At 39.7% G+C, this 25688-nt stretch overlaps 4 protein-coding genes across 4 annotated transcripts; all 4 read left to right on the forward strand.

Annotated features, from left to right (window-relative positions):
* LOC109847969 (organic cation/carnitine transporter 2-like) lies at positions 1621-3723 on the forward strand. Its single transcript, XM_020417201.1, has 2 exons — positions 1621-2827; positions 2916-3723. Exons 1-2 carry the CDS (start codon positions 1858-1860, stop codon positions 3356-3358), a joined length of 1413 nt encoding a protein of 470 aa, XP_020272790.1. The 5' UTR covers positions 1621-1857; the 3' UTR covers positions 3359-3723.
* On the forward strand, positions 4910-12838 carry LOC109849390 (probable methyltransferase PMT2). The gene is made up of 7 exons (XM_020419212.1): positions 4910-5036; positions 6396-7047; positions 7578-7788; positions 7873-8167; positions 8943-9332; positions 9663-9740; positions 12415-12838. Exons 2-7 carry the CDS (start codon positions 6403-6405, stop codon positions 12644-12646), a joined length of 1851 nt encoding a protein of 616 aa, XP_020274801.1. The 5' UTR covers positions 4910-5036; positions 6396-6402; the 3' UTR covers positions 12647-12838.
* LOC109848965 lies at positions 13488-15235 on the forward strand. The gene is made up of 7 exons (XM_020418710.1): positions 13488-13575; positions 13865-13973; positions 14048-14175; positions 14279-14446; positions 14550-14630; positions 14705-14764; positions 14856-15235. Exons 2-7 carry the CDS (start codon positions 13874-13876, stop codon positions 14964-14966), a joined length of 648 nt encoding a protein of 215 aa, XP_020274299.1. The 5' UTR covers positions 13488-13575; positions 13865-13873; the 3' UTR covers positions 14967-15235.
* On the forward strand, positions 17265-19101 carry LOC109847970. The gene is made up of 5 exons (XM_020417202.1): positions 17265-17352; positions 17452-17542; positions 17651-17931; positions 18036-18396; positions 18465-19101. Exons 1-5 carry the CDS (start codon positions 17265-17267, stop codon positions 19099-19101), a joined length of 1458 nt encoding a protein of 485 aa, XP_020272791.1.

The raw sequence follows: 25688 nt of genomic DNA on the forward strand, positions 1-25688 counted from the left end.
TTAGGAGCTTGATGTACGCGATGGTATGTATGAGACCGGATTTATCACAGGCGGTGAGCATGGTTTCGAGATACATGCACGACCCAGGAGTGGGTCATTGGGACGCTGTGAAATAGATTTTGAGGTACATTCAAAGTACGCTCAATGTTGGTTTAGTTTATGAGCGGGACACTGCAGGTGGGTAGTTATGCATTGGTTATGTTGATTCGGATTATGCCGGGGATTTGGATAAGAGCCAGTCTACGACGGGGTATGTGTTCACTTTGACCCGTACGCCGGTGTGTTGGAGATGCACCTTACAGTCGACAGTGGCTTTGTCTATGACGGAGGCAGAGTATATGACAATTACGGAGGCTGTGAAGGAGGCTATTTGGCTTCGAGGACTTTTGGAGGAACTTGGTATATCACAGCGATCCGTCACTATTCATTGTGATAGCATGAGTGCTATCTATTTGGCGAAGAATCAGGTTTTTCATGCGAGGACGAAGCACATTGACGTTCGTTATCACTTCGTTCGAGATATTCTTGAAGATGGCGATGTGGAAATTGTGAAAGTCTACACGAAGGATAATCCGGCGGATATGCTCACTAAGGTGATTCCGAGCAACAAGTTTGATCATTGTAGAAGCTTGTTACACATTCGTGATTGTTGAGGCCGTTGGCGGCCATTTAGGTGAACTACGTTCGGCTTGATTCCTTGGGCAAGAGTATACGTAGGCAGTCTTTCAGATGCAGCCGGTTTGGATTAGTTGATGGGGGTGAGATTGTTGGGACTCTCGTTCGGGTTCTCGACTTGTTATGGATTGAGTTCGTACTGGACACAACAAGTTGGGACATTTGGATGCTTTGGTGTCGGCTCAGTTTTAGAAAAACTTCACCGAGGTGGAGAATTGTGATCACGTGGGTGTGGGGACCACTCACGCTCAAATTGCCCACGAATTACGCGTGTGGCTGCTCCCGTGAACCCGAATTACCAAGGCCCACCCGAATACATCAATATAGGCTGCATGTGCAAAAGAAAAGCAGAGGCTTTTTGGGTTTTGTGCATCCCTTTGAGAGAGATTGTGTGAGTTTTATTTGTGAAATCTTGTGTGTGTAAACCCTATTTGTATTCTCTCTAATAGTAGATTTCCCCACTCCTTGCCCCGTGGACGTAGGCAATTTGCCGAACCACGAAAAAATTGATTGTGCTGCTATTTGTGTGATTTGTAATAGCTTTTAGGTTCCCTCGACAGGTCAGTCCTAGAACTGATGAGAGGAAGAGCTGATATCTCACTTGGTTGAGATATTTTGCTTCAGATTCTTGTTTCCAGCTTGGTGAGACGTGAATTCTTATTGCGACCTAACTCTCTTATTGTGCTGCCGAAGTGCTGCCGAAATTTTCACTGCCGAAGTAAGGTTAAAATTGATTTTGTTTCCTAATCTAAATCGACGCTTAACTTTATTATTTAAAAAGCTTAAAACTAATTATTTTCGGATTTCAGCCAAAATTGTGTATTACTAACGAGATTTTGAAATCTGACAATCCGTTTGACTGTGTCTTGTCGAGAAATCAATGATAAGTATGTATTTGCATTTAGATCATGATAGTCACACTCCTAAATCCGTCTGTTATGCATCCTACATCACATGCACATCCATGGTGAAGAAATTTACCCCAACCGTGCATGAATTCAGAAACAAAGCAGTTGGCCGAGAACTTATGGTCCCAAAACTGGAACACGTTTATCTCGTCCTCCAGTGAGATTGCTGTGCTTTAAATCCTCCACCCTTTGCTAGCTTTTCCTCTTCAACTCAATCCAAAAACTAGAGAGAGAGAGAGAGAGACAGAGAGAGAGAGAGGGAGAGAGGGATCAGATGGCTGATCCAAGCCCTCTTCTCAAGCGTCAAAGTCCGACGACGTCGCCGTCCATCGAAGATACGATCGAAAGCTGCATCGGTCCGTCGGGCCTGGCACAACTCCTCCAGGCCTTCATCATCTCCTTCGCCTGGTTCTTCGATGCGCAACAAACCTTCATCAGCATCTTCGCGGACACGTATCCTTCGTGGCGCTGCACGTACAGTAAATACCCGTCCTGCTCGTCCGCTACTCCCTGCAGCCTCCCTCCGGCCTCCTGGTCGTGGAGCCAGTCGAAAGAGACATCGATAGTCTCTGAGTGGAACCTCGAGTGTGCACCTCCTGCACTCCTCGGCCTCCCTGCGTCGGCTTACTTCTCCGGATGCCTCGCTGGGGGCCTGATTCTCGCGACTTTCGCAGATTCCTGGCTTGGCAGAAAGAAAATGATCGTCCTGTCGTGCCTCACTATGTCAGTGTCCGCGTCGCTGGCTGCGGTATCGCCTAACATATTCGTCTACGCGGCGCTCAGATTTGTGTGCGGGTTTGGTCGGGCGACGGTGGCCACGAGTACGATTGTGCTGTCGACGGAGATCGTCGGGAGGAGGTGGAGAGACCGGGTCAGCAACTTCGGGTACTTCTGCTTTACTCTCGGATTCCTGTCTTTGCCCGGCATGGCTTATTTAGGCAGAGGCTCCTCCTGGAGGAACTTGTACATTTGGACGTCCGTTCCTTCTTTCTGCTACACCGTCCTTATTTGCTTCCTAATAAGAGAGTCTCCGAGGTGGCTTTTAATCCGTGGGCGGAGGGACGAAGCGGTCGAGGCTCTAAAGCGCATAGCCAAATCTAACAGGTCGACTGTCGTCGATTTCACTGTTTCGGACGTTCCGTTCGTCGACGAGGAAAGCGAGCTGAAAAATGTTGGTGTGTATTCAGCATTGAGGATACTGTGGCAGAAAAAATGGGCTTCGGCGGAGACTGGCGGGCAGTTATGACCGTTAGCCTTCGGGCCTCGGAGACGGGTATACTACGGGATGCCGACTAATGTCGGGTAACCCGCCTGAGCTCCGAATTCTATTAGTGTTGCGTCTCCACGCGTATCCGGGAGCTAACGGACTCATTGCTGATCTCCTTCTTTCTAATCGGAAAAGTGAACCGCCGAACGTCGACGTTGGCCTTCACGACGGTGAGCGCAGTGTGCAGCGTATCCTGCGTGTTCCTGCGCGCCAACGGGCTGCAGATGGCCGCCGAAGTGATTTCGTTCTCCAGCGCGTGCGCGGCGCTGAACGTGTTCACTATATACAGCGTCGAGTTGTTCCCGACGTGTGTGAGGAACTCGGGGGTGTCGATGCTGCGGAGGAGAGGAGGAGGGCGGTGTCGTTCGGGGTGTTTGGGCTTCTGGTGGGCTGTTGTGGGCTCTTTACTGTTTGTTTGCCGGAGACGAGAGGGAGGGGGATGAGTGATACTATGGAGGAGGAAGAGGACAAGATGCATGCCGTGTCAGCTAATGTGGATTCCGTGTAGGAGTTTGTTACGGGGGTTTCGGGTGATTAATTAAAAGGTTAGTTTGGTAATTACAACTAATCTATTTTGTGACGTAGAGCACCTCATTTCTCTATGGGTGGTTCTGATGTACGTGTGAGGCATTTTGAAGATACTGAAGAGAGAGAGAGAGGGAGAGAGATGCATACACATACTGTTTTTGGAACTATTTTGCGAGTACAAATTCTATCAGAACACCCCGCTTATAGTGAGGTGGTTTGTACCTTTCGGGGCGGCCGAGAGTTAGTTTGGGAATTCTGATCATCGTTTGGGTGTGTATCTTTCGGAGAAAGTTGTAGGGGAGATATAAAAAGTGAAATGGCAGTATATATATCTAAGCCTCAAAATCTCAGCATATATATGCCCTCTTAATTTCGTCCATTTTTTTCTTTATCTATAACAGGATAGATAATATTTTCATAGGAATTAGCTAACAAATCATGCAGAAGAAGATGATGAATCAATAGTTTTATGAGTACTATAAGTGATTAGTTTGTCTGTCGATGTATGGTAACGGATGCGAAAAATGCTAAACATAACTAGCTACTAAATTCGTACGGCGCGCTAAGCACTTGGTATCATCAACTGCTGCTTTGTAAATTATATTTAATTAGCTGCCTGGATGTTATCTAGCAATTGCGTAAAATGAACCTATAAACGTAGGGTTATTTAGATATTAGTTCCTCAAATCTTCAATAATTTCATAGTAGTCCCTCGCATCTTAATAGTTGCTCAGCAGTCCCTCAAATCCCAGTGCTGTTGCAATTTAGTCCCTCAATGACCAGAGCGGAAATAACCCCCTTTTTGGAGATGAGTTTTAAGAGTAAAATCATAACTAAAGGGTATTTTGGTTACCGAGGGACACAACCGCAAGACCCGTTAGGAAATATAACCGCTTTGGTGTTCTAAAGTTTACAGGTTTTTAATTTTAACACCCCGAAATTTTTTCAACACTTTGATACCCTAAAGTTTGCACCTTTTTTAACTTGGATGCCCTAAAGTTTTTCTCACTCTTTTCTTATGGCAAAGTTTATACCTTTACATTTTGATACCCCTAACTTTAGGGTATCAAAGCTACAAATGTGTAAACCTTAGGGGTATCAAAGTGTCAAAACAGTTTGGCAAAGTTTAAAAAATGCAAATAACCCTTTGAATTACATTAGCTAAGGGTATTTTGGTCATTGAGGGACTAAATTGCAATGACACTGGGATTTGAGGGACAACTGAGCAACTATTGAGATTTGAGGGACTAATATGAAACTATTGAAGATTTGAGGGACTAATACCAGATAACCCGCAAATTTAATAGAAAATCAAATGAAATGGAATTGGAATTTTGAAGTATTAGAGTTCTAAAAAAAAGGTAAGCTTGGGGTACCAAAGTGAAGCTAAGCCTTTTCTTAATACCATTTATATTTTAAAATACGTATAAATAATGCACCAATATTTAGATTAGCTCCTTTCTTTGAGTCTTTATCACCCTCATTTTTCCCCGGCAAATTTCACGGGTACCAAAGTGAAAATAGGCCCACATTTATTTTATTTTATTTTATTGTGATTTTTCGTTTTTCTTTTTCCTCCACCCCTCTCGAGCTGTCGGGATTCAAGGTCCGAGGTTCGATTTCAACTTCTCGATTGCAGAGAACAACAAAAAATTGAGGTTCGACTTCTTACAATTACTCTCCATTTTAAGCAAAAAATCCGCGATCAATTGCACCCCTGTTCTCTGTCAATAATTAGCTTTTTCGGTAAAAGGAATCTCAAAGGTCAGATCTTTGAGTATGAATGCATATTAGTGGAAGAAATTGAGATGGGTCTTCTAAAAATTAGATTTTGGTTTGTGGGTTGTTGAGAAACATGATAATGCGAGCTCATGAATGGTTGCAATTTGATGGTTGTTGCTTTATTTTTTTAAGGGAGAATGAATTGGGTAAATAGGCTTCCTTTATAGGGATAGCTTTATCGCTGATTAATATTAATACTTTGAGTATGTCAAAAATTTCATTTGTAAGTGATTAAGATATTACACGTACGAATAAATTCATTATGTCCAATGATCAATCCTTTTATTGTCACGTCAGTGAAAATCTGTTATGTTAATTGGTGGAAAATATTAGAAGTGACTAATGATCTAATTAGTATTTAATTATATAACCAGTCATCCAACCAATCAAAATATAGGTATGAGCGGCCAAGTATGAGATATCTACAGTGACCAATTATCCAATTAACCCTTTGAAGGTTATAACTTGGACCGAGTTTTAATTATGTTGGCAGCTAAATGAAATTTACAGTTGATGCATTTTCTTTACTGAGCTAGATGCCCCGCGGATTTTTTAACTAAAGAAAATAAAAAAGGCGGAGAAGTACATTATTAGGATTTAGGAGAAGGTAAGAGGCGGGATAATAAGAAGATTTAGAAGAAGAAAAACAAACTAGTCGCTTTTCTAAATTAGGATGTCACGTTGCTCCGGTTTGATTGTCGTACGAGAAGGAAGATGATCGTACAATCTGGTGATGAAGTGAGTATGCATTTCTGAGTATAGGACGACACACTCTCATTTTGTTTATTCAAATGTAGAACTGGCTAACAAGAACTACATATTAAGTCTCTGCCACTGAACCGAACCTCTGAAGTTGGGGTGAGGGTTGAAGGATATTGTTTTATACTCTAACATGCCCCTGTAGGTTGAGTGCCGGCCGAAACCTGAACTCACATAATGGTATTAATTTTTTTAAATTTGTGACTAGTGGAATTTGAATCTAGGTTGCTCTAATACCATTAAAAGTCCTTTTCACTACACCAAAACTCCAAAGTTGTGGTGAGGGTTTCTTTATTAGCATGCCCCGCAGGTTAAATGCCCCTTTAGGGCATAAACCTGGAACAATGCATGTGGACTGTTTATTTCATTATCTGAATGATTGTTATTTTCAGTTCAGAAACAATGCAATGTCTTTAAACTTTGCCAAAGAAAGATTAAGATTGCTCTAGCTTAAAATAGCACTTGAACTGATTCAGGTTCGGCATGGCTTTAAAAGGGAACTTGGGGGATGCCAGGATTCCAAGATTTGTATCTGTCATTAGCGTGATTGGCTTGTGTTTCTTCTTCTATATTCTTGGGGCATGGCAAAGAAGTGGATCGGGGAAAGGGGACAGCATAGCCCTACAAGTCAATGAGATAACAGACTGCAATCTCATACCAAATCTCAAGTTTGAGACACATCACAATAGAGAAAACATCCCCGATGATGTCTATGACTCAAACATCCGAATGTTCAAGCCTTGTGATGATACCTATAATGATTATACTCCTTGTCAAGATCAAAGGCGAGCAATGACTTTTCCTAGAGAAAATATGATATATAGAGAGAGGCATTGTCCTCCAGATAAAGAGAAGTTGTATTGTCTCATACCAGCACCTGAAGGTTGGGTTAATCCATTTCCATGGCCAAAGAGCCGAGATCTTGTTCCTTATGCAAATGCTCCTTATAAGAGTTTGACGGTTGAGAAGGCAGTTCAGAATTGGGTTCAATATGAAGGAAATGTGTTCAGGTTTCCAGGGGGAGGAACACAGTTTCCACAGGGAGCAGATAAGTATATAGATCAACTGGCATCTGTTATCCCTATTGCTAATGGCACTGTTAGAACCGTGCTGGATACTGGTTGTGGGGTATGTTGACTATTTATTTGGAAATTTTGCTGCTATTACTTTTATTAGTTGCTGGAATTGTTCCCCTTATTGAAAAGTATTCTCTTGAATTATTCTGTTTATCGTCAGTTTATTAGCATATGAAAGTTTCTTTGATGTTTTATAGAACTCGTAAACACAGTAAAAGTGTAGTTGGATATTTAAGAGTAATTGTTTTCTTGAAATGACTTCTATTTGTTTGCTGCCTTTCTCATCATTGGTTAAAGTTGTGCTACGTTATAAACATATATATCTTATATCAACATAGAGATTATGTAGCTTACATATTCCACAGAAATCTTTTTCCTTATTTTTCTTTTATTTACATTTATGTTTACTTTTAAGTAAAATTTTCATTCCTTTTTAAACAAATTAATTACAATGCCTTTTCACAAATGCCAAAATTGTCAGTACAATCACAATAGTATCTAGCAATCCTGTTAACTTACCGTAATCTAGTTGAAATTGCTTTTTATTTAGTTGTTACTGACTGAATGTTAAAATCTTTGCAGGTAGCTAGCTTGGGTGCATATCTATTTAAAAAAAATGTGATAGCCATGTCACTTGCTCCAAAGGACAATCATGAGGCACAGGTTCAATTCGCACTGGAAAGAGGCGTGCCAGCAGTCATCGGAGTTTTTGGGTCCATAAAACTTCCATATCCATCAAGAGCTTTTGATATGGCTCACTGTTCAAGGTGTTTAATTCCATGGGGATCCAATGGTCAGCTTACCGCCAAAAAAATTTCTTTTTTGTCAATAATTTCCCTTGAACTTTATCTCGTTAACATTTTTCATTTTTTTCCAGAGGGAATGTATATGATGGAGGTTGATCGGGTTCTTAGGCCAGGTGGATTTTGGGTGCTTTCTGGTCCTCCGATTAATTGGAAGAGCAACTACTTGGCATGGGAGCGGACTAAGGAGGATCTTGAGGAGGAGCAGAGGAAGATCGAAGAAATTGCTGAACTTCTTTGCTGGGAGAAGTTCTCGGAGAAGGGTGAAATTGCTGTCTGGAGAAAAAGAATAAATGGTGATTCCTGTCCTGGGAGGCAAGATGAAACTCGTGTCAAAATGTGTGAATCAGCACGTGCGGATGATGTTTGGTAAATCTCTGTTACTTGAAGTGTAATCCAAAATGTTATCATATGGAGTAACATCTGTGCACTCTAGAGTAGTCTCTTTCCAAATGAATTATGAGGATTTTTAACCCAACCTCCAAACAATGCCTTAAAACTTTGTCAACTCATTTTTTTGAGTTTTCTTGACTTTGACTCATCCTCAATAGCTTGAGCCCCATGACATTGTATTTTCCACTTTTATGGCTATCCTCCATTTTTTACTAAGACATTTCCATCTGATTATGTGAGTAACATATTGATGAAAGATTACTTAGATGATTTAAGTAATTTAACATCGATAGATGAATCACATGCTCATCATATCCAAACGTGTCTACCTCAGTCAATAGTTTCACTTTTCAGGTACTCTACATTTTTTAAAGTGGAACATTGGTATATTTTTTCCTCCTCCTCCTCCTCCTCTTCTTCTTCTTTTATTATTATTTTTTTTTTGAATTGGAAGTTGCAAAATGAAATACACAGTTTATTGCAATGGTGTTAGGAAGCAATTACAACCTGTAAATAATTTAACAAACTTCATGTCTGCTATTACTGATGCCAATTCACTAGTATAGTATCTGCATCATAAACAACTTGAATGAATATTGCTTTAATATGTTTTAAGCAGTTTTTTTAACTTCAAATATACTTTTCCAAAAATGATATCTAGGATTTCCACTGCAGCCCAGGTGGCACTTGGATGAAATATTGCATCTATTGTACCAATCTTGGTTAAATTATCCTTATTTTACGCCACTAGGTACAAGAAGATGGAAGCATGTGTAACTCCTTATCCTGAAGTTAGTAGTCCTGAAGAGGTTTCAGGAGGAGCTCTAAAGACTTTCCCAGAGAGATTAACTGCCGTACCTCCTCGAATAGCTTCAGGTTCTGTACCCAGGATCTCGGTTGAATCCTATCATCAAGATAACAACTTGTGGAAGAAGCGGATTAAAGCTTACAAAAGTGTAAACCAGTTACTTGACACTGGGAGATATCGGAATATCATGGACATGAATGCAGGATTTGGCAGTTTTGCTGCAGCACTTGAATCTTCCAAATTATGGGTCATGAACGTCGTGCCTACTATTGCTGAGAAATCCATGCTTGGTGTCATATATGAAAGAGGTTTAATTGGGATATATCATGATTGGTATGTTCCTGTTTTCTTGATATTCAGTTATTCATGTAATTCCTGAAATATTCCCAAAATTATTCGTTGTTCTACTAACCTCCTAGTGCTATCTCTCCATTGAAGTCTATGGACAAGTTTATTTGATTATATTTTTCTAGGTGTCCTGGAAGCAAAAATATTAAACTAGATAACTAACAATGCAATGATTTCACAAAAACTGTTGATTACTTATTTTATAATTTCAAAAATACTCTAGACTTTTAGCAAAATCAACTATTTATCATCTGAAAACTTTTTTTTATTGTATGACATGATTTAGCATAGCTGTTCTTGTTTATATTGGTTCAGGTGTGAAGCTTTCTCCACTTACCCAAGGACATATGACCTCATCCATGCTAATGGTGTTTTCAGCTTGTACAGGAACAGGTAAGTCAATGATGGATCATGGTTTTATCCTAATTATTAACAATGTTAAGCACAAGCAAGATTTAGATAAAGGTATGCTTTAGCCTTTTATTTTATATTACTGTCAAGTTGCTAGTGAATTAAAGAACACAAACTGCAATTAAGAAGCTAGAAAATCTGATGAAAACAGAGACAAAGTAAAGACGACATAAACGCAATCTGCAGCCATTTGCAGTCTTTGTTCCTCTATTGGGTTCTTGTTGTCCCTTACATGGTCCGTTGCATTGAGCTTGGAGGTAAGGGACCAAAGACTCAACAATATATTATGATACATGGAAAATCAAAGATGGAGAATAATGTCTCCTTAGCAAATATTTGTGGCTTTGGGATGAGTTTTCCTATTCATGAATGGTTGACATCAGCTTAAAATTATCTGTTTAGAACCAGCATTGATAATGAATGTCATAGAAAACTGGCATTAGGCTAAGGACGGGTGTTTACAATTAATTCACTTGCTTTACGGAGTATTTCCAACTTAACGATCTATATACCATAACTAGTGGTGCAAGCAGATCAGATGTGATACTTTCCTCATCCATATTTGCTTGCTAATCACGGATACAGGTACCAATACATATTTGTCTCTGTAAGGAAAACTCATATCCATATCCACCATGGATATGGCTACTAAAAAGATACGAGGAAAATAGATAAATTTCGTAAAACGTATAGACCATATCATATAAGAGAGTAATATTGAAAAGTGTAAGATTAAATCCCTTGATCATCAAAATTAATCTCAAATACATTACTCTAATGGTCAAAACAAATGTAACTTAATGATCGATATACATTTAGATGTTTCGGTTAAGTGTCTAGATATTTTACTATATATCTGTAAATCCTTATCCTATGGAATACAAATATTTAGGTCATGATTGTATTAAGGACTTGTTTTATCTTGGGATAAGGGTGGCGACTAGGTTGTGTTGGCCCACAACTCATACTAAACCAACTCATTTTGGGTCGGGTTTGACCCGGCCCGACTAAACCAGCTCGTTCTGGGTCCGGTTTGACCCGGCCCAAGGGAATGTGGACCAGGTTTGGCTCGGTTCGATCTCAAAGTGGACCGGGTATGTGCCTGAACACGAACTTGGCCCGCAAACCCAACCTAACATGGATCGAATCCAGGCCTAAGACCTAACTCGCATCCAATCTCCATAATGACATTAATTTTTAGTAAAATAAATTAGTATTAGTAACTAACTGGCTATTAGTAACTATTTAGTAATCTAAAACTAATAACAAAGTTAAATGTGTATGTTTTTAAAGCAAAAGATTGGTAGGTCGAGTCTAAAACCTTTCTCAAGTTGCAACAAAATCGCTATTGATTAGTCGCAATTCATCTAAATCAACTTCTAACAAAAGTCAAAAAATAAAGAAAGAAAAAGAAAAGAAAAGAAAAGTAGTAGGCTAGGTTCACTAACCCGGCCCTACTCGAATGGGCCGGGTCGATAGGCCGGGTTGGGTTGTGATCCCAGCCCAGATACCTAGGGTTTGGCTCAAGCCAAACTCAATGTTGGTCCAGAACAACCTGGCCCGGATCAGCTCAGGACTGGTGGGCTTTGGCCCCTAGTCGACAGTTTTATCTTGGGATTAATTTAACTCATTATAGTCATAAGATATAATAATATAAGGGAGTATAGTGAGTTAAATTTTTAATGATTTGTTTGGTTCAATTTGTTATTGACACCTCTAACACCTATTGTCATGTTTGGTGACTTGTTACTATAAGGTGGTATAGCACTATAATATAACAACAAATGTCCATAATATCCTTCTGCAAATCTTATGAGTTGCTGAAGTTTATATCATGCTGGAGAGGAGTCCAAGAAGCAAACCCCATCTTAGTTATAATCCTATATAATTCTGTGGAATTACCCGACATAACTAGGTATGTATCCATTGAACTAAAAATTATATCACGACGAAGTTAAATAATGTTCACTAGCTATAATGTACATGTGCTAAAATGATGCTATGATGGAAATTGACAAATGTAACTGAGTTGAATTGCAGCTAAGTTGGAATTCAAAGTGTCAGATTACACTGTCAATGAGATTGATAAATTATCAACAAAAAATACGTTCAGACACTAAGCCTCAAATGATTTTAAAGTCAAACACAACTACATGAGGCCCTAAAAGCTTAGAATCATTCCATAATCAATAAAATGGGGTTTGAAGAGATTTGTTTTTGTCGCTTGGAACGTGAGACAAAAGCCGTGCAAAAAGTTAATAAGCTGAAAAAAAGCTGGTGATAAAAATCATTAGAGGGGAAATTTCTAAGTAATATCTAGGAAAGTGAAGGACAAATAGGTTTTTTGGCATCTAATCCCAAAGAAGAAATAGTCCTTGGACCATAATAAACCCCCACCCCACATCTTCAAAAAAAAAAAAAAGGTCCGAAATCAACGGACTGTTTCAATCTAATGGACTAAATAATTCAACCTAATACCCCTCCAAAAATTAAACCAAACACCTTACTATTTTATAATAAAGGATAAAGGGTTATTACCTCAAAATAATAACCAATCAAAAATTCCAAACATGGCCCTAGTGTCCATATCAATAATGGTTACTCATTTGTAATGCTATCTTATTTATCTTCTCTTTTCTTATTGCGTCTGAAGCAGGTGCAAGATGGAAGACATTCTCTTAGAGATGGATAGAATCTTGCGGCCAGAAGGTGCAGTTATATTTCGAGACCGAGTTGATATTCTCGTGAAGATAAAGAAAATCGCTGGTGGCATGAGATGGGATGTGAAGCTTGCGGATCACGAGGACGGGCCTCATGTAAGAGAGAAGGTATTGTATGTTGTGAAGAACTACTGGGTTGGTGGAGGAAACAATACTGCAGAAGATTGAAGGAGATTGACACTGAAGAACTGGATACTCTTTATGAATTTTGCGAGTCAGTTGGATGGATGATCTAGGTATTAACTATGGCATTTTTGACCCTGTTGATAGTAGTTACAGTGGGAGACCTGCAGATATTCTCTTGTAATTTATTTGTTTGGTAATTATTTTTTGAAATAAAAAGTATGTATGTAAATGTTATTCGAAGGAGGCAGCGAAAACTTTGAGCAGTAATTTCCTCCAATCTGATTGATTTTTGAGAGAAGAGAGCTTGAAATTTAACGACTGTATACTCGTACTTCCCTTGTATTAATTCTTATTGCAGTAAAAAAAAAAGTCCTCTTTTTCACTTATCAGCTAATGTTAGCTGCAGTTTATGTGAAGGCACTATGTTTCATATAAAATGAAACTGACCGAAACTCACAAATTTCCAAATAAGCATGAGCAAATTTCTCAATGCATTACAATATAGCCATTTTCTCTAAACATGACACAGAGAAAATTGCATAACGACTGAATTTGAATTGCACGTATTATTTCAAAAGCTTTAGATCGAGCACGAAGGATTGGAACCATGTTTTCAATCTGTTTTCAAGAACTAGATACCATTGTAATCTCAAAATAATGCCATGTGAAATTAAAAAAAAAAAATTTCTCTGTTTATCTTGGTCTTTCCATTATCACCTTCTAGGAAATTTCTTGGGGGTCAGTACTAGTTTCTGAGATTGTTGATTAGCGTAGTACTAGCCTCAATGGTTGCAGGAGCGCTTGTTGTTATCAATAACATCATCTTAGTCCTCACCTATTTCAATTCAAGAGAGAAAAATGAGCAAAATGGATAACTGAACATATTGTTTTCTGGTTATCTATAAATACCCCATCTTCTTTTTTTCTCCTTACAGTCATCTCTCCTAGCTCAGTTTCTCTGCAAGTTATCGGTATGTTTTCAGTTATCCGTAGCTTATCACAATGACTTTAATTGGTAACAGTCTACCATTTGAAATATATAATCTCTAGAAACATAACCTTAGTATAGTTATGAAATGTGTACAATAGATTGCTTTGTAAATTCTATTCCTTTCATCTCATGGGATTCTGTTCGGAATGCGATATCGGTTTTGGAACAAAATTTGGTTTATGTGTGGTGAATAGCTTGTTTAGTTTAGATACCTGCTTGGAGATGGAAGAATGTTGGTGAAAATATTATATTGAACTCTTTGATTACAGGTAAATTAAATGATGGAGATGAGAATGTTATCATGCTTTGCTATACTACTCGTTTTGCTAGCTCATGTGGATGCAAGGAATAAAGTGGAGCCAATACCAACAGATGAAGGTGTCAATTATTATTATTTTTCCTTATCAATACAGTTCATATATTAATTTTTTTTTTCCTTTTAATGCTGGAAGCTTGCGAAACATGCTTGGAGCCTTCACGACATGCCAAGGAAACCTTAAGAGACACAAAACTATTTGAGAAGCTAGGCATGATTTCAACCGAAGTTTGCGATATTTTGCCTTCTGATTTTAAACCTAAGGTACTGATTTTTTTTGCAGAAAACAGTTAATTTGCGCGTACCGAAACATCAACTTTCCTTGTTTTTAAGACCAAACCTGATCCTGTCTTTTTAAACTCTGCAGTGTTTAGAGACGTCAGAGGCATATGTTCATCGAACTAGATTACTTGTTACCGGAATTTTCAGTGAAAAGACTCTCTGTAACAGCACAGGCCTATGCCTTTTGAAATCTATGTTCACAGTTATCAACGGCCTTGCTTCGGTCAACGACAACCCTGAAGAAGAAGACGGCGTAACTTCGGACATTTCTGATTTTTCATCATTTTTTTTACAAATTTTGACGGTTAAATTGTCATGCAATGTCAATTGGTTGAAGTTTTTGTGTTGTGCACCAGGTCGCCGATGAGAGTACATGCGCAGCATGCCGAAGATCAGTGAAGGACATTTTCGCGCAACTAAACAAGCCTAAGATGAGGGTACTCAAAATCCTATTTCAATTTCATCGTTGTTATACTTTTCAAGTGACGTATAAATCTCAACTCCTTACCAGGTGAGGGTGATGGAGTCACTTATCGAATACTGTGAAGAAGTGGAAGACAGTGAGAAAACAGTAAGCCAGCTCTCAAACCAAATGAGTTGAGATTTAAATGAACAATCAAACATATATATTGACCTTTTTATTTATTTTCTTTACGTGACAGTGCAAGCAAAAAGTATACAAGTATGCTCCCATGGTTCTTTCAAAGCTCGAGAAGCTTAAAACGACCGAGTTCTGCCGCATGATGGGGTTCTGTGATGAGGGGACGCTGTGAAATGAGAATCAGTTCTCGGCTACAGGAGTTGAAATAACCGAGAAGGAAACGTATTTTTCCCGCCTCGATCGCCTCGGATGATCTGAATAATTTGTGGCTTTTACGCGCGTTATGGAGATTTGCTTGTGTTGGTTTAATTGGTTGTCACTGTAAAAGAAGGATTATATACAATCTATCATTGTATGAACACTCGATTGTGTTGTAAGAATTGAGATATAGCTATATGTTGATGTTCAAGTTCTTATAATTAAATTCGTAAGGTTTCTCAATTAAGATATAGCTATGTTGATTGTCTTTTAAGTGGACGATGTTGATATCAGCGTATGAATACCATTAGCATAACTAGTACAGTAGCAACGGCAGCTGCATTGTTCATCATACGCACAACTTCATTTCTGTCCATCTTTTTTATATATTGTAAGAAAGTAGTTAGTTTTTGAAAGTAAGAACTATTGTGAAAGTAATAATTGTACCCTAAGAAAGTAGGGGAAAATGTGTCCAGGCCCCAAAAGTGGGAACTTCGTGTGACTAGCCCCCCTGTACTTTGCCCCATGTGGAATAGCCCCAAAAAATGGGCTTTAATGTTTTAAGCCCCCTTCACGTCAGCTTTATACTAAAAGCAGATGGTATTTTACAAAAAAAAACCGAAACTGCCCTTCTCTTTCTTCCCCAGACGAGTCCTAGAAGTCACTTCTCATTAATGCGATATGATGGGGAAAATGGAGGGAAATTTCCCCCTTTTTTTACTCCATCTAACTAGTTAGTTCTCCATTACTCCTCCTCCTCAGACCAAAATTCTCTCCATAACTCTCTCCATCATGAGCAATAACTAGTTAGTTCTCCATTACTCCTCCTCCTCAGATCAAAATGGCTGAAAAGGACATCATCTGCATTGTCTCTTCGCAGTATAAAGCGGTATTCTTGAAGATTAATTCTTCAACCACCATCTTGGATCTCAAGTTTGATGCGGCAGAGAGGTTAGATCTTCCATACGAGTCATTAATTTTGGCATACGAAGATCAAATAGTTGGAAGCTTAAAATTTCTCATTGAGAACGATGGTGATCTGACGTCTATGGTGGAGCATTGCCACAATCTTGGACTGAAAGAGGTTCACGTGCAAGCTTTTAAAGAATGAGATGATTCTTCTAATAAACAGGAAAACGAGCAAGTCCGACAAGGCATGTAGGTTAACTGTAAAATCAATTAACTTAAGTTCTAATCGTCTTCTTGTTAGTTCTATACTAGGTTTAACTGGACTTCAGTTCTAATGTTTTATTTGTCATTAAGCAGTTCTTTGTTATGCTCCATACTAGAGTTCTAATGTTTTATTTGTCAGTTCTAATCGCTATTTTGTTAGTTCTACTAGAGTTATTGCTGGTTCCACTATAGTTCCCATATTGTTAGTCCTAATTGTTATAAATTAGATATAACGTGGTATAAATTAGACAATGTAGGTATAAAATAGAACTAACAAGCCATCAGTTAGAACTGACACTAACACACTACAGATTAGAACTAACACTGTGCATATTATTAGAACTAACACGCTACCGAATAGAACTAACACTGTAGGGGATTAGAACTAACACTCTACAGAATAGAACTAACACTGTGCAGATTAGAACTAACACTGTGCAGATTAGAACTAACACTCTACAGAATAGAACTAACACTGTGCAGATTAGAACTAACACTCTACAGAATAGAACTAACATGTTATAATTTTGAAATAGCTTGTTATAAAATAGAAATAACTTCGTTAAATTAGAACTAACCTTTAATGGCTATATTGTTTGTTCTAATAGCTATTATGTTAGTTCTAATCAATGCACTGTTAGCTCTAATGGTTATATTGTTAGTTCTTTCTAGTTCTAATTGATTCTAACAGCAAGCAATTGTCGTTTTTGCTTTTTAGCTTTTGCTATTATCTGTTGATACTTCTATTATTTGTGCAGTTTGAAATCAAAAAGTGTAGACTGTGGCCCGTCGGCGTTGTTGACCACAAGTGTTCCAGATAAGAATCCCAATGACAATCCTTCCGGAGATGATGTCATGACGATTGATGACATGATTAGCAGATCAGAGAGGATTCCTGCTTGGTGGCACACAGCTTTAACCGGTGAGGGACAACGATTTGAAAGTGCGAAGGAGTTAAGATTGGCCTTGCTATACTACTCCATGGCAAAAAAATTCGAATACGAGTTTGGGAAGAATGAACCGAAGCGTATTCGAGTGTTTTGTCGGTTTAAGGCAGCAAAAAGTTGTCCGTGAATGTTATTTGCCTCTCCACCGAAAAATGATAATAGACTTGAAATCAAAAGGTTTGTGGACAATCACAGTTGTGGGCAGCATGGCAATAATGCTGGTCAATCTAGAGCCTCAAGGTGATTCATTGCTACCTAATTACAACCCACGTTAAAGGTTCGACTGGATATACGGCCTATTGACGTTCAAAAGGAGTTTCTAAGCTCGTATGGGATTAGGGTCGATTATAGTAAGATTTGGTGGGGGTAAAGAAAGAGCACAAGAGAAATTATATGGTGATGCCCATGAGTCCTACGATCAATTACGATGGTAAATAGAAGATGATATATAACAAAAGACAAACTAATTTCCTTTATGTGACGTTGATTATACTAATTTTTCAATGTTGGTACTAACGCTTAATCTTCAATTTTCTAGGTATGTAGAAGAGGTCAAGAAGACAAACCCAGGTAGCTATATTCATGTTGAACAAAATGAGGGGAGGTTTACAAGGTTATTCATATGCTACGCCGCCTGCATAAATGGTTTTTTATACGGCTGTAGACCACTCTTATTTTTGGATGGTACCTTTCTTAAAGATCGATTCAAAGGCATACTCCTAAGCGCCGTAGCATATGATGGAAATCAGGGGATATTTCCATTGGCGTATTGTATATGCGATCAGGAAAATAATGTTAACTGGAAGTGGTTCTTACAAGGTTAGTTCTATCCCTAGCCATGTTAGTTCTGTTGCAGGTTATGATAATTCTAGCTCATTCATTGCTAACTCTAATTCGTGTATGATAACCACAACTCTTTGTAGGTTTGTGGTCTATTCTCTATGAAAGGCCAGATCCATACAACCCTCCACACAAGCTAGTGATAATTTCAGATGCGGATAAGGGGATCAGAGAAGCAGTTAGAGAATTTTTTCCAGATTCTATACACTCTCGATGTGTGTTGCATCTAGTTGAGAACTTCAGGACAAAGTTGAAGGATTTGGGATTCAAATCAAAAGATACTCAGATCTTGGGTAATCTATTGCAATCTGCCTGTTACAAATATACTAGAGCAGAATGGAACGATTACATGGACGACATTAGACTGGTTGACGAAAGAGCTTACAATATTGTGATGAACTACGCTCCAGAAAACTGGGCCAATGCGTTTTTTCCTGGAGTTAGGTAAGTTATAAGCTATTTCATTACATGACTATTATAAGCCGCTTGACGAATTCCCTATTATGTTTCAGATATGGTCACGTTACATCAAATGTTGCAGAGTCATTCAACAAATGGATACATGAGGCTAGGCTACTACGGATACTTCAACTGGTAGAGCACATACGTAAACAGATTATGGTTCGTATGAATGAGCGACGAACCATGGCTGAAAGTTGGAATCAATTTCTTTGCCCCAAAGCTGAACTTGCTCTCAAAGAGAACATGGAAAATGGCCGTCCATTGGAGGTTCGTCAGTCCCACACAGGATTATTTGAGGTACAATCCCATAGATCTTGTCAAGTGGATCTAGACAATAAAACATGCACTTGCCGTGGGTGGGATGTAACCCGTGTCCCTTGCAAACATGCATGCGCATCCATTATGTTTATGAAAAGGGATGTCTACCAGTTCTGTGACTGGTTTATGACGGTTGAAACCTTTAATAAAAGCTACGAGCCAATCCTCTACCCAATCCCTGACTTTGAGAAGCGCATCGTGCCAAGGGATGAGATACAGATCCTACCTCCACTTACAACAAAAAGGAAAGGGAGAAATAAAACCAGGCGTATCAACAACAGAACTGTTTACACGCGGCCAGTAAAATGTTCTCGATGTCATATGGAAGGTCATAACCGTAAAACATGTAATGAATCTATAGCTGACTAAGTGTTTGATATGTTGAAGTGTTTTCGTCCCAGTATGCAACAAATATTTTGTTTTTTTCCGATTGAATGTTTACTCTTTGTTAATCGGGAACTAACATCAGCTTACACTAGATAAAAAGTTGTAAGTAACAAAACAACTATCATATTAGGCCTAACACGCTTAAAAGAATAGAAGTTATTCAATGCACTCGAATAACTAGGAGTAACAAGCCAAAGAATAGAACTAACTTGGTATCAGATAGTACTAACATGTAATGAAGCAGAACTGACTTGGATCGGAACAGGTTACAGAATAGAACTAACACTGTGAAGATTAGAACTAACACGCTACAGAATAAAACTAACACTGTGAAGATTAGAACTAACACTCTACAGAATAGAACTAACACTGTGAAGATTAGAACTAATACTCTATCAGAATAGAACTAACACTCTACAGAATAGAACTAACACTCTACAGATTAGAACTAACACTGTGCAGATTAGAACTAACACTGTGGAGATTAGAACTAACACTCTACAGAATAGAACTAACGTTCTACATAATAGAACTAACACTCTACAGAATAGAACTAACACTCTACAGATTAGAACTAACACTCTACAGAATAGAACTAACTCTGTGCAGATTAGAACTAACACTCTACAGAATAGAACTAACACTGTGCAGATTAGAACTAACACTCTACAGAACAGAACTAACACTGTGCAGATTAGAACTAACACTCTACAGAACGGAACTAACACTGTGCAGAATAGAACTAACACTCTACAGAATAGAACTAACACTGTGCAGATTAGAACTAACACTCTACAGAACAGAACTAACACTGTGCAGATTAGAACTAACACTCTACAGAACAGAACTAACACTGTGCAGATTAGAACTAACACTCTACAGAACGGAACTAACACTTATAACTTGGCATAAAATAGAACTAACATAAATTAGATATAACGTGGTATAAATTAGATATAACGTGTAATAAAATAGAACTAACAAGTCATCACAAGCTACAGATTAGAACTAACACTATGCAGAATAGAACTAACACTCTACAGATTAGAACTAACACTGTGCAGATTAGAACTAACACTCTACAGAACATAACTAATACTGTGGAGATTAGAACTAACACTCTACAGATTAGAACTAACGTTCTACATAATAGAACTAACACTGTGCAGAACAGAACTAACTTGCTATAAATTAGAACTAACTTGGTATAAAATGAGAACAAACTTGGTATAAAATAGAACTAACTTTGTATAAATTAGAACTAATTTGTTATAAAATAGAACTAACTTTGTATAAATTAGATCTAACATTGTATAAAATAGAACTAACTTGGTATAAATTAGGTTTATAACGTTGTAAAAAATAGAACTATCTTGGTATAAATTAGAGCTAACGTGGTATAAATTAGATATAACGTGGTATAAATTAGGTTTATAACGTGATATAAAATAGAACTAACACAAATTAGATATAACGTGGTATAAATTAGATCTAACGTGGTATAAATTAGGTTTATAACGTAGTAAAAAATAGAACTAACTTGGTATAAATTAGAGCTAACGTGGTATAAATTAGGTTTATAACGTGGTATAAATTAGGTTTATAACGTGGTATAAAATAGAACTAACTTGGTATAAATTAGAAATAACTTGGTATAAAATGAGATATAACGTGGTATAAATTAGGTTTATAACTTGGCATAAAATAGAACTAACATAAATTAGATATATAACGTGGTATAAATTAGATATAACGTGTAATAAAATAGAACTAACAAGCCATCACAAGCTACAGATTAGAACGAACACTGTGCAGAATAGAACTAACACTCTACAGATTAGAACTAACACTGTGCAGATTAGAACTAACACTCTACAGAATAGAACTAACACTGTGCAGATTAGAACTAACACTCTACAGAACAGAACTAACACTGTGCAGATTAGAACTAACACTCTACAGAACAGAACTAACACTGTGCAGATTAGAACTAACACTCTACAGAATAGAACTAACACTGTGCAGATTAGAACTAACACTCTACAGAATAGAACTAACACTGTGCAGATTAGAACTAACACTCTACAGAATAGAACTAACACTGTGCAGATTAGAACTAACACTCTACAGAACAGAAATAACTTGGTATAAATTAGAACTAACTTGGTATAAATTAGAACTAACTTGGTATAAATTAGAACTAACTTGGTATAAAATGAGAACAAACTTGGTATAAAATAGAACTAACTTTGTATAAATTAGATCTAACATTGTATAAAATAGAACTAACTTGGTATAAATTAGGTTTATAACGTTGTAAAAAATAGAACTATCTTGGTATAAATTAGAGCTAACGTGGTATAAATTAGATATAACGTGGTATAAATTAGGTTTATAACGTGATATAAAATAGAACTAACACAAATTAGATATAACGTGGTATAAATTAGATCTAACGTGGTATAAATTAGGTTTATAACGTAGTAAAAAATAGATCTAACTTGGTATAAATTAGATCTAACGTGGTATAAATTAGGTTTATAACGTGGTATAAAATAGAACTAACTTGGTATAAATTAGAAATAACTTGGTATAAAATGAGATATAACGTGGTATAAATTAGGTTTATAACTTGGCATAAAATAGAACTAACATAAATTAGATATATAACGTGGTATAAATTAGATATAACGTGTAATAAAATAGAACTAACAAGCCATCACAAGCTACAGATTAGAACGAACACTGTGCAGAATAGAACTAACACTCTACAGATTAGAACTAACACTGTGCAGATTAGAACTAACACTCTACAGAATAGAACTAACACTGTGCAGATTAGAACTAACACTCTACAGAATAGAACTAACACTGTGCAGATTAGAACTAACACTCTACAGAACAGAAATAACTTGGTATAAATTAGAACTAACTTGGTATAAAATGAGAACAAACTTGGTATAAAATAGAACTAACTTTGTATAAATTAGATCTAACATTGTATAAAATAGAACTAACTTGGTATAAATTAGGTTTATAACGTTGTAAAAAATAGAACTATCTTGGTATAAATTAGAGCTAACGTGGTATAAATTAGATATAACGTGGTATAAATTAGGTTTATAACGTGATATAAAATAGAACTAACTTGGTATAAATTAGTAAATTAGATCTAACGTGGTATAAATGAGATATAACGTGGTATAAATTAGGTTTATAACTTGGTATAAAATAAAACTAACACAAATTAGATATAACGTGGTATAAATTAGATATAACGTGTAATAAAATAGAACTAACAAGCCATCACACAGGAAAAAGAGTTGAGACCAAGCTGTTAGCAAATCCTTGCATTACAGCACTGCTGCCTAGTTCCGAGCTCCGATCGCCGACGAACTAAGCAGACCCGAACTCCATTACCCCGAGCTTCTACTGCGAACTGAAGCTCTCCAGCAACCTCATTCAAACGGTCCAAGGGAAGCAGACTCGACCCGAGCATCGAGCGAAGCGTCCTATAGCCACCTAAAGTCCCCACACAAAACAAAGAGGGCCTTCCCTCTGCTTCTGTTGTAAACATTTGATTTGTTAGTTTGTAATAAGCTTTCTTATAAATACAAACGAAACTCCTTTCTTCGGAAGAATCAAATTTTCACCCTACAGAGGATGGCGACCACAGTGGGTCGATAAAATAGGCGCGCCTTCTGTACTCAACTCCTTGATTGAGGAGGGGTGACGATCTGCAGATCCGGACTCATTAGAGGCCGGAAGGGAGTTGCAAGGTTCAGCTACCGCAACAACGGGGGCGTTGATCTTCCTTCAAGCCTCCGCACCCGAGGGTTCCAACCGAGTCTCATCGGAGGAGCCCACTCCCTCGCAATCGATCAAGGCCAAGCCAGAGATCGAGCGCAAGAGGCAAGGGTCTGCCAGATGGATCGCCAAGCGGTCCACACAGACACCTACCTCGGAGGAAGCGCCGGTTCACCCCGGCACAAACCGCAATACCACAACCCATGGTGACGTTCTCCCCGTTGGGAGAACTAACCAACAGCGACGGCAAACACCCGTCAGACAGGGGGTCCAAACCTCCATTTCTCATAATGGCCTGAACCATCACACAGGCCCGAAAAATGCCAGGCAGGAAGGCAAACTACCCGACCTCGGAAGGCCCTCCAAATCAGGAGCGTCAACCGAGGACAGCAGAGCCATCCGCTCAGGAGGACTTCGCTTCTCAGGTCATATCCCTGATGCGAACAAACCACACCGAGCATACGAGCCTACCCAAGTAGGCGAATCCTCGAAGGCTGGCGAGCCTCGCCATAATCATTTGGCGGATAAACGTAAAGGAAAGGAAATAGGCGGTTCCTCCCGAACCCGCTCTTCTAAACATGGGGTCGAAACTCGCCCACGTACTGGAGTTCGCTCAAACGCGAAGACTCGCCAGTCAAGGCGAGATCGCCCGACTCCAACACCAAGGCGTTCCACCCAACGAACGCCAGAGAGAGCGCCCAAAAATATCTCGTCAGCTCACCAGAGCGATTCTTCTGAGGCCGGGGGTTGTCACCAACCACCCGTAGAAGACCTCAGAGAATTCTTGACTCGCAAACGCACTATTCACGAGGCGAATCCTCAGTGTCATTGCGAGAGACTCATCCACACGGTCCTCGCCGACTGCCAATGCGTTGGAACGGCGAAACCTTCGGTATTTGAGAGGCTTTCTCAACAGGCCTCTCGACCGAGGCCCTCCCGTCGAAGGCGCCGTCACCAGAAAAGACGCGCTGCTGACGACCTGGAACTCTCATCCGCCACAGTCAACATGACGGATAAAGGGAAGGCGGTACTCTCCGACTCGCCAGACTCGGACTCCGTCTTAAGACCTAACACCCGGTCTGCCCGACGCCGGCAGGAAGGCATATTCCAGCGAACCCGTAGTCGCAGGGGAGTAAGTATCGGGTTTGACTATTCCACCCTGGTACCTCCCTCCTGCGGCGAAGACGAAGGTCATTCGGCAGCGGCCACATCTCAAACCTCGCGCTCAAGTCAAGACGCGCAGGCGAGGGCGCACATGACCGATACCAACCACGAGCAGACAACGGCTCAAAAGTTGGAGGCACAGCAGGCGACCATCGACTCTCTAAGAGAGATGATGGAGCAACTGCTGAGCAAGAAGAAGAAGAAGAGGACCCAACGTCCCTTGCCCCGGCAAACTAGGGATAAGGAATGGGTACCACCTCACCGTCCAGCGGCTGAGACGGAGGATGATCGACAATCCGATTACTCCTCCAAAACATCGATAGGAACGTCGCACACCGCGGATAGCACCCGTGACAAAAGATTCGACGAGTTCCAGGACCAACTGAACGCGCTGAAGCTTCAGCAAAACATGAACAAGCTGGGGGTGGTACGTCCCTACCCTATCGAATGGGACACGGTCCCATACCCAGCGAAGTTCAAGCCGATCAGTTTGGTCCAGTTTGATGGCAAGGGGTCACCCTCGCAACATATCTATTACTTCATGGCGCAGACCGGATTCCTCACCGGGAACGACGCCATTCTCACCCGACTATTCATAGGTACCCTCAAGGGGGTGGCCTTTGAATGGTTCCGCAAATTGGAGCCCGGCTCTATCAAGGCGTGGGCCGACGTTGAAAAGCTTTTCCTCGCCCGCTTCTTCGACGACGACACGGAAGTGTCAATGGCCACTCTCCTCGCTGAGAAGCAGCGTAAGTCGGAGTCAGTTAACGACTTCGTAAAGAGATTTCGAAATCGATCAGTCCACTGTCGGGACCAAGTTTCCGAGGCGACACTGATCGAGATGTGCCGCAACAATCTGTCGATCCACATCCTGTCCAAAATAGGGGCAGTTGAAACCCGGACTTGGAAGGAACTTGTTCGCCAAGGCGAGCAAGTTGAAAATATGATCAAGAGGCTGGAGGCCGAAGAGCCACAGTCCAAAAAGGGAGCAGCAGAACCGGCGGCGCCAAAGAACCCTCCTCGATTGAAAGGAAAAGAGGCTATGGACGTGGACTCCGCCGCGGCGCCAAAGTTCGTTCAAAAGCCGAAACCCAGGCAATTTGAACCACGCTCCCAGCGGCAATATGATTTCAAAGAAGACCAGGTAGTGGCGACTCTCGACACTCTACTTAAGAGTGGGCGAATTAAGTTGCCAGAGGCCGCCAAACCGGAGGAGGCGGACAAAACCGGTGACCCAAGTTACTGTGCGTATCACAGATTCCTTGGGCATCACACAACCAAGTGCTACGTCCTCAAGGACAAACTCCAGGCCCTCTACGACGCGGGGGTCTTGAAGAAAGAGAAGGTCCAAAAGCAAGTGACGGCGAACATGGTCACTTTGAGCTTTGGGACGGGTCTCCCGGAGGTTTAAGCTCCGGCGGGGATAATTCCTATCCCTAAGGCGGTTTTGAAGATCACTAACGACGATCCTCATAACCAGCGGGAAAAGGGTTTAGTTCCACAAACTCTGCCATCAGGGCAGGTGATGCGGGTCCATCCGGACCTCCTCGATGACGAGCAGTGGACCGCACAGCCTTCCAAGGAGGCTAAGAGAAAAC

The sequence above is a fragment of the Asparagus officinalis genome, chromosome 7, assembly GCF_001876935.1.
Source record: "Asparagus officinalis chromosome 7, Aspof.V1, whole genome shotgun sequence".
Lineage (NCBI taxonomy): Eukaryota > Viridiplantae > Streptophyta > Magnoliopsida > Asparagales > Asparagaceae > Asparagus > Asparagus officinalis.

Coding starts and splice junctions, on each gene's coding strand:
- LOC109847969 (XM_020417201.1), top strand. CDS start 1,858: ATGGCTGATCCAAGCCCTCTTCTCAAGCGTCAAAGTCCGACGACGTCG. Junction 2,828..2,915: donor GGAGACTGGCGGGCAGTTAT/GACCGTTAGCCT, acceptor GAATTCTATTAG/TGTTGCGTCTCCACGCGTAT.
- LOC109849390 (XM_020419212.1), top strand. CDS start 6,403: ATGGCTTTAAAAGGGAACTTGGGGGATGCCAGGATTCCAAGATTTGTA. Junction 7,048..7,577: donor TGCTGGATACTGGTTGTGGG/GTATGTTGACTA, acceptor AAATCTTTGCAG/GTAGCTAGCTTGGGTGCATA. Junction 7,789..7,872: donor AATTCCATGGGGATCCAATG/GTCAGCTTACCG, acceptor ATTTTTTTCCAG/AGGGAATGTATATGATGGAG.
- LOC109848965 (XM_020418710.1), top strand. CDS start 13,874: ATGATGGAGATGAGAATGTTATCATGCTTTGCTATACTACTCGTTTTG. Junction 13,974..14,047: donor GCCAATACCAACAGATGAAG/GTGTCAATTATT, acceptor TAATGCTGGAAG/CTTGCGAAACATGCTTGGAG. Junction 14,765..14,855: donor TGGAAGACAGTGAGAAAACA/GTAAGCCAGCTC, acceptor TTTACGTGACAG/TGCAAGCAAAAAGTATACAA.
- LOC109847970 (XM_020417202.1), top strand. CDS start 17,265: ATGATAATAGACTTGAAATCAAAAGGTTTGTGGACAATCACAGTTGTG. Junction 17,353..17,451: donor GGTCAATCTAGAGCCTCAAG/GTGATTCATTGC, acceptor GTATGGGATTAG/GGTCGATTATAGTAAGATTT. Junction 17,932..18,035: donor CTGGAAGTGGTTCTTACAAG/GTTAGTTCTATC, acceptor AACTCTTTGTAG/GTTTGTGGTCTATTCTCTAT.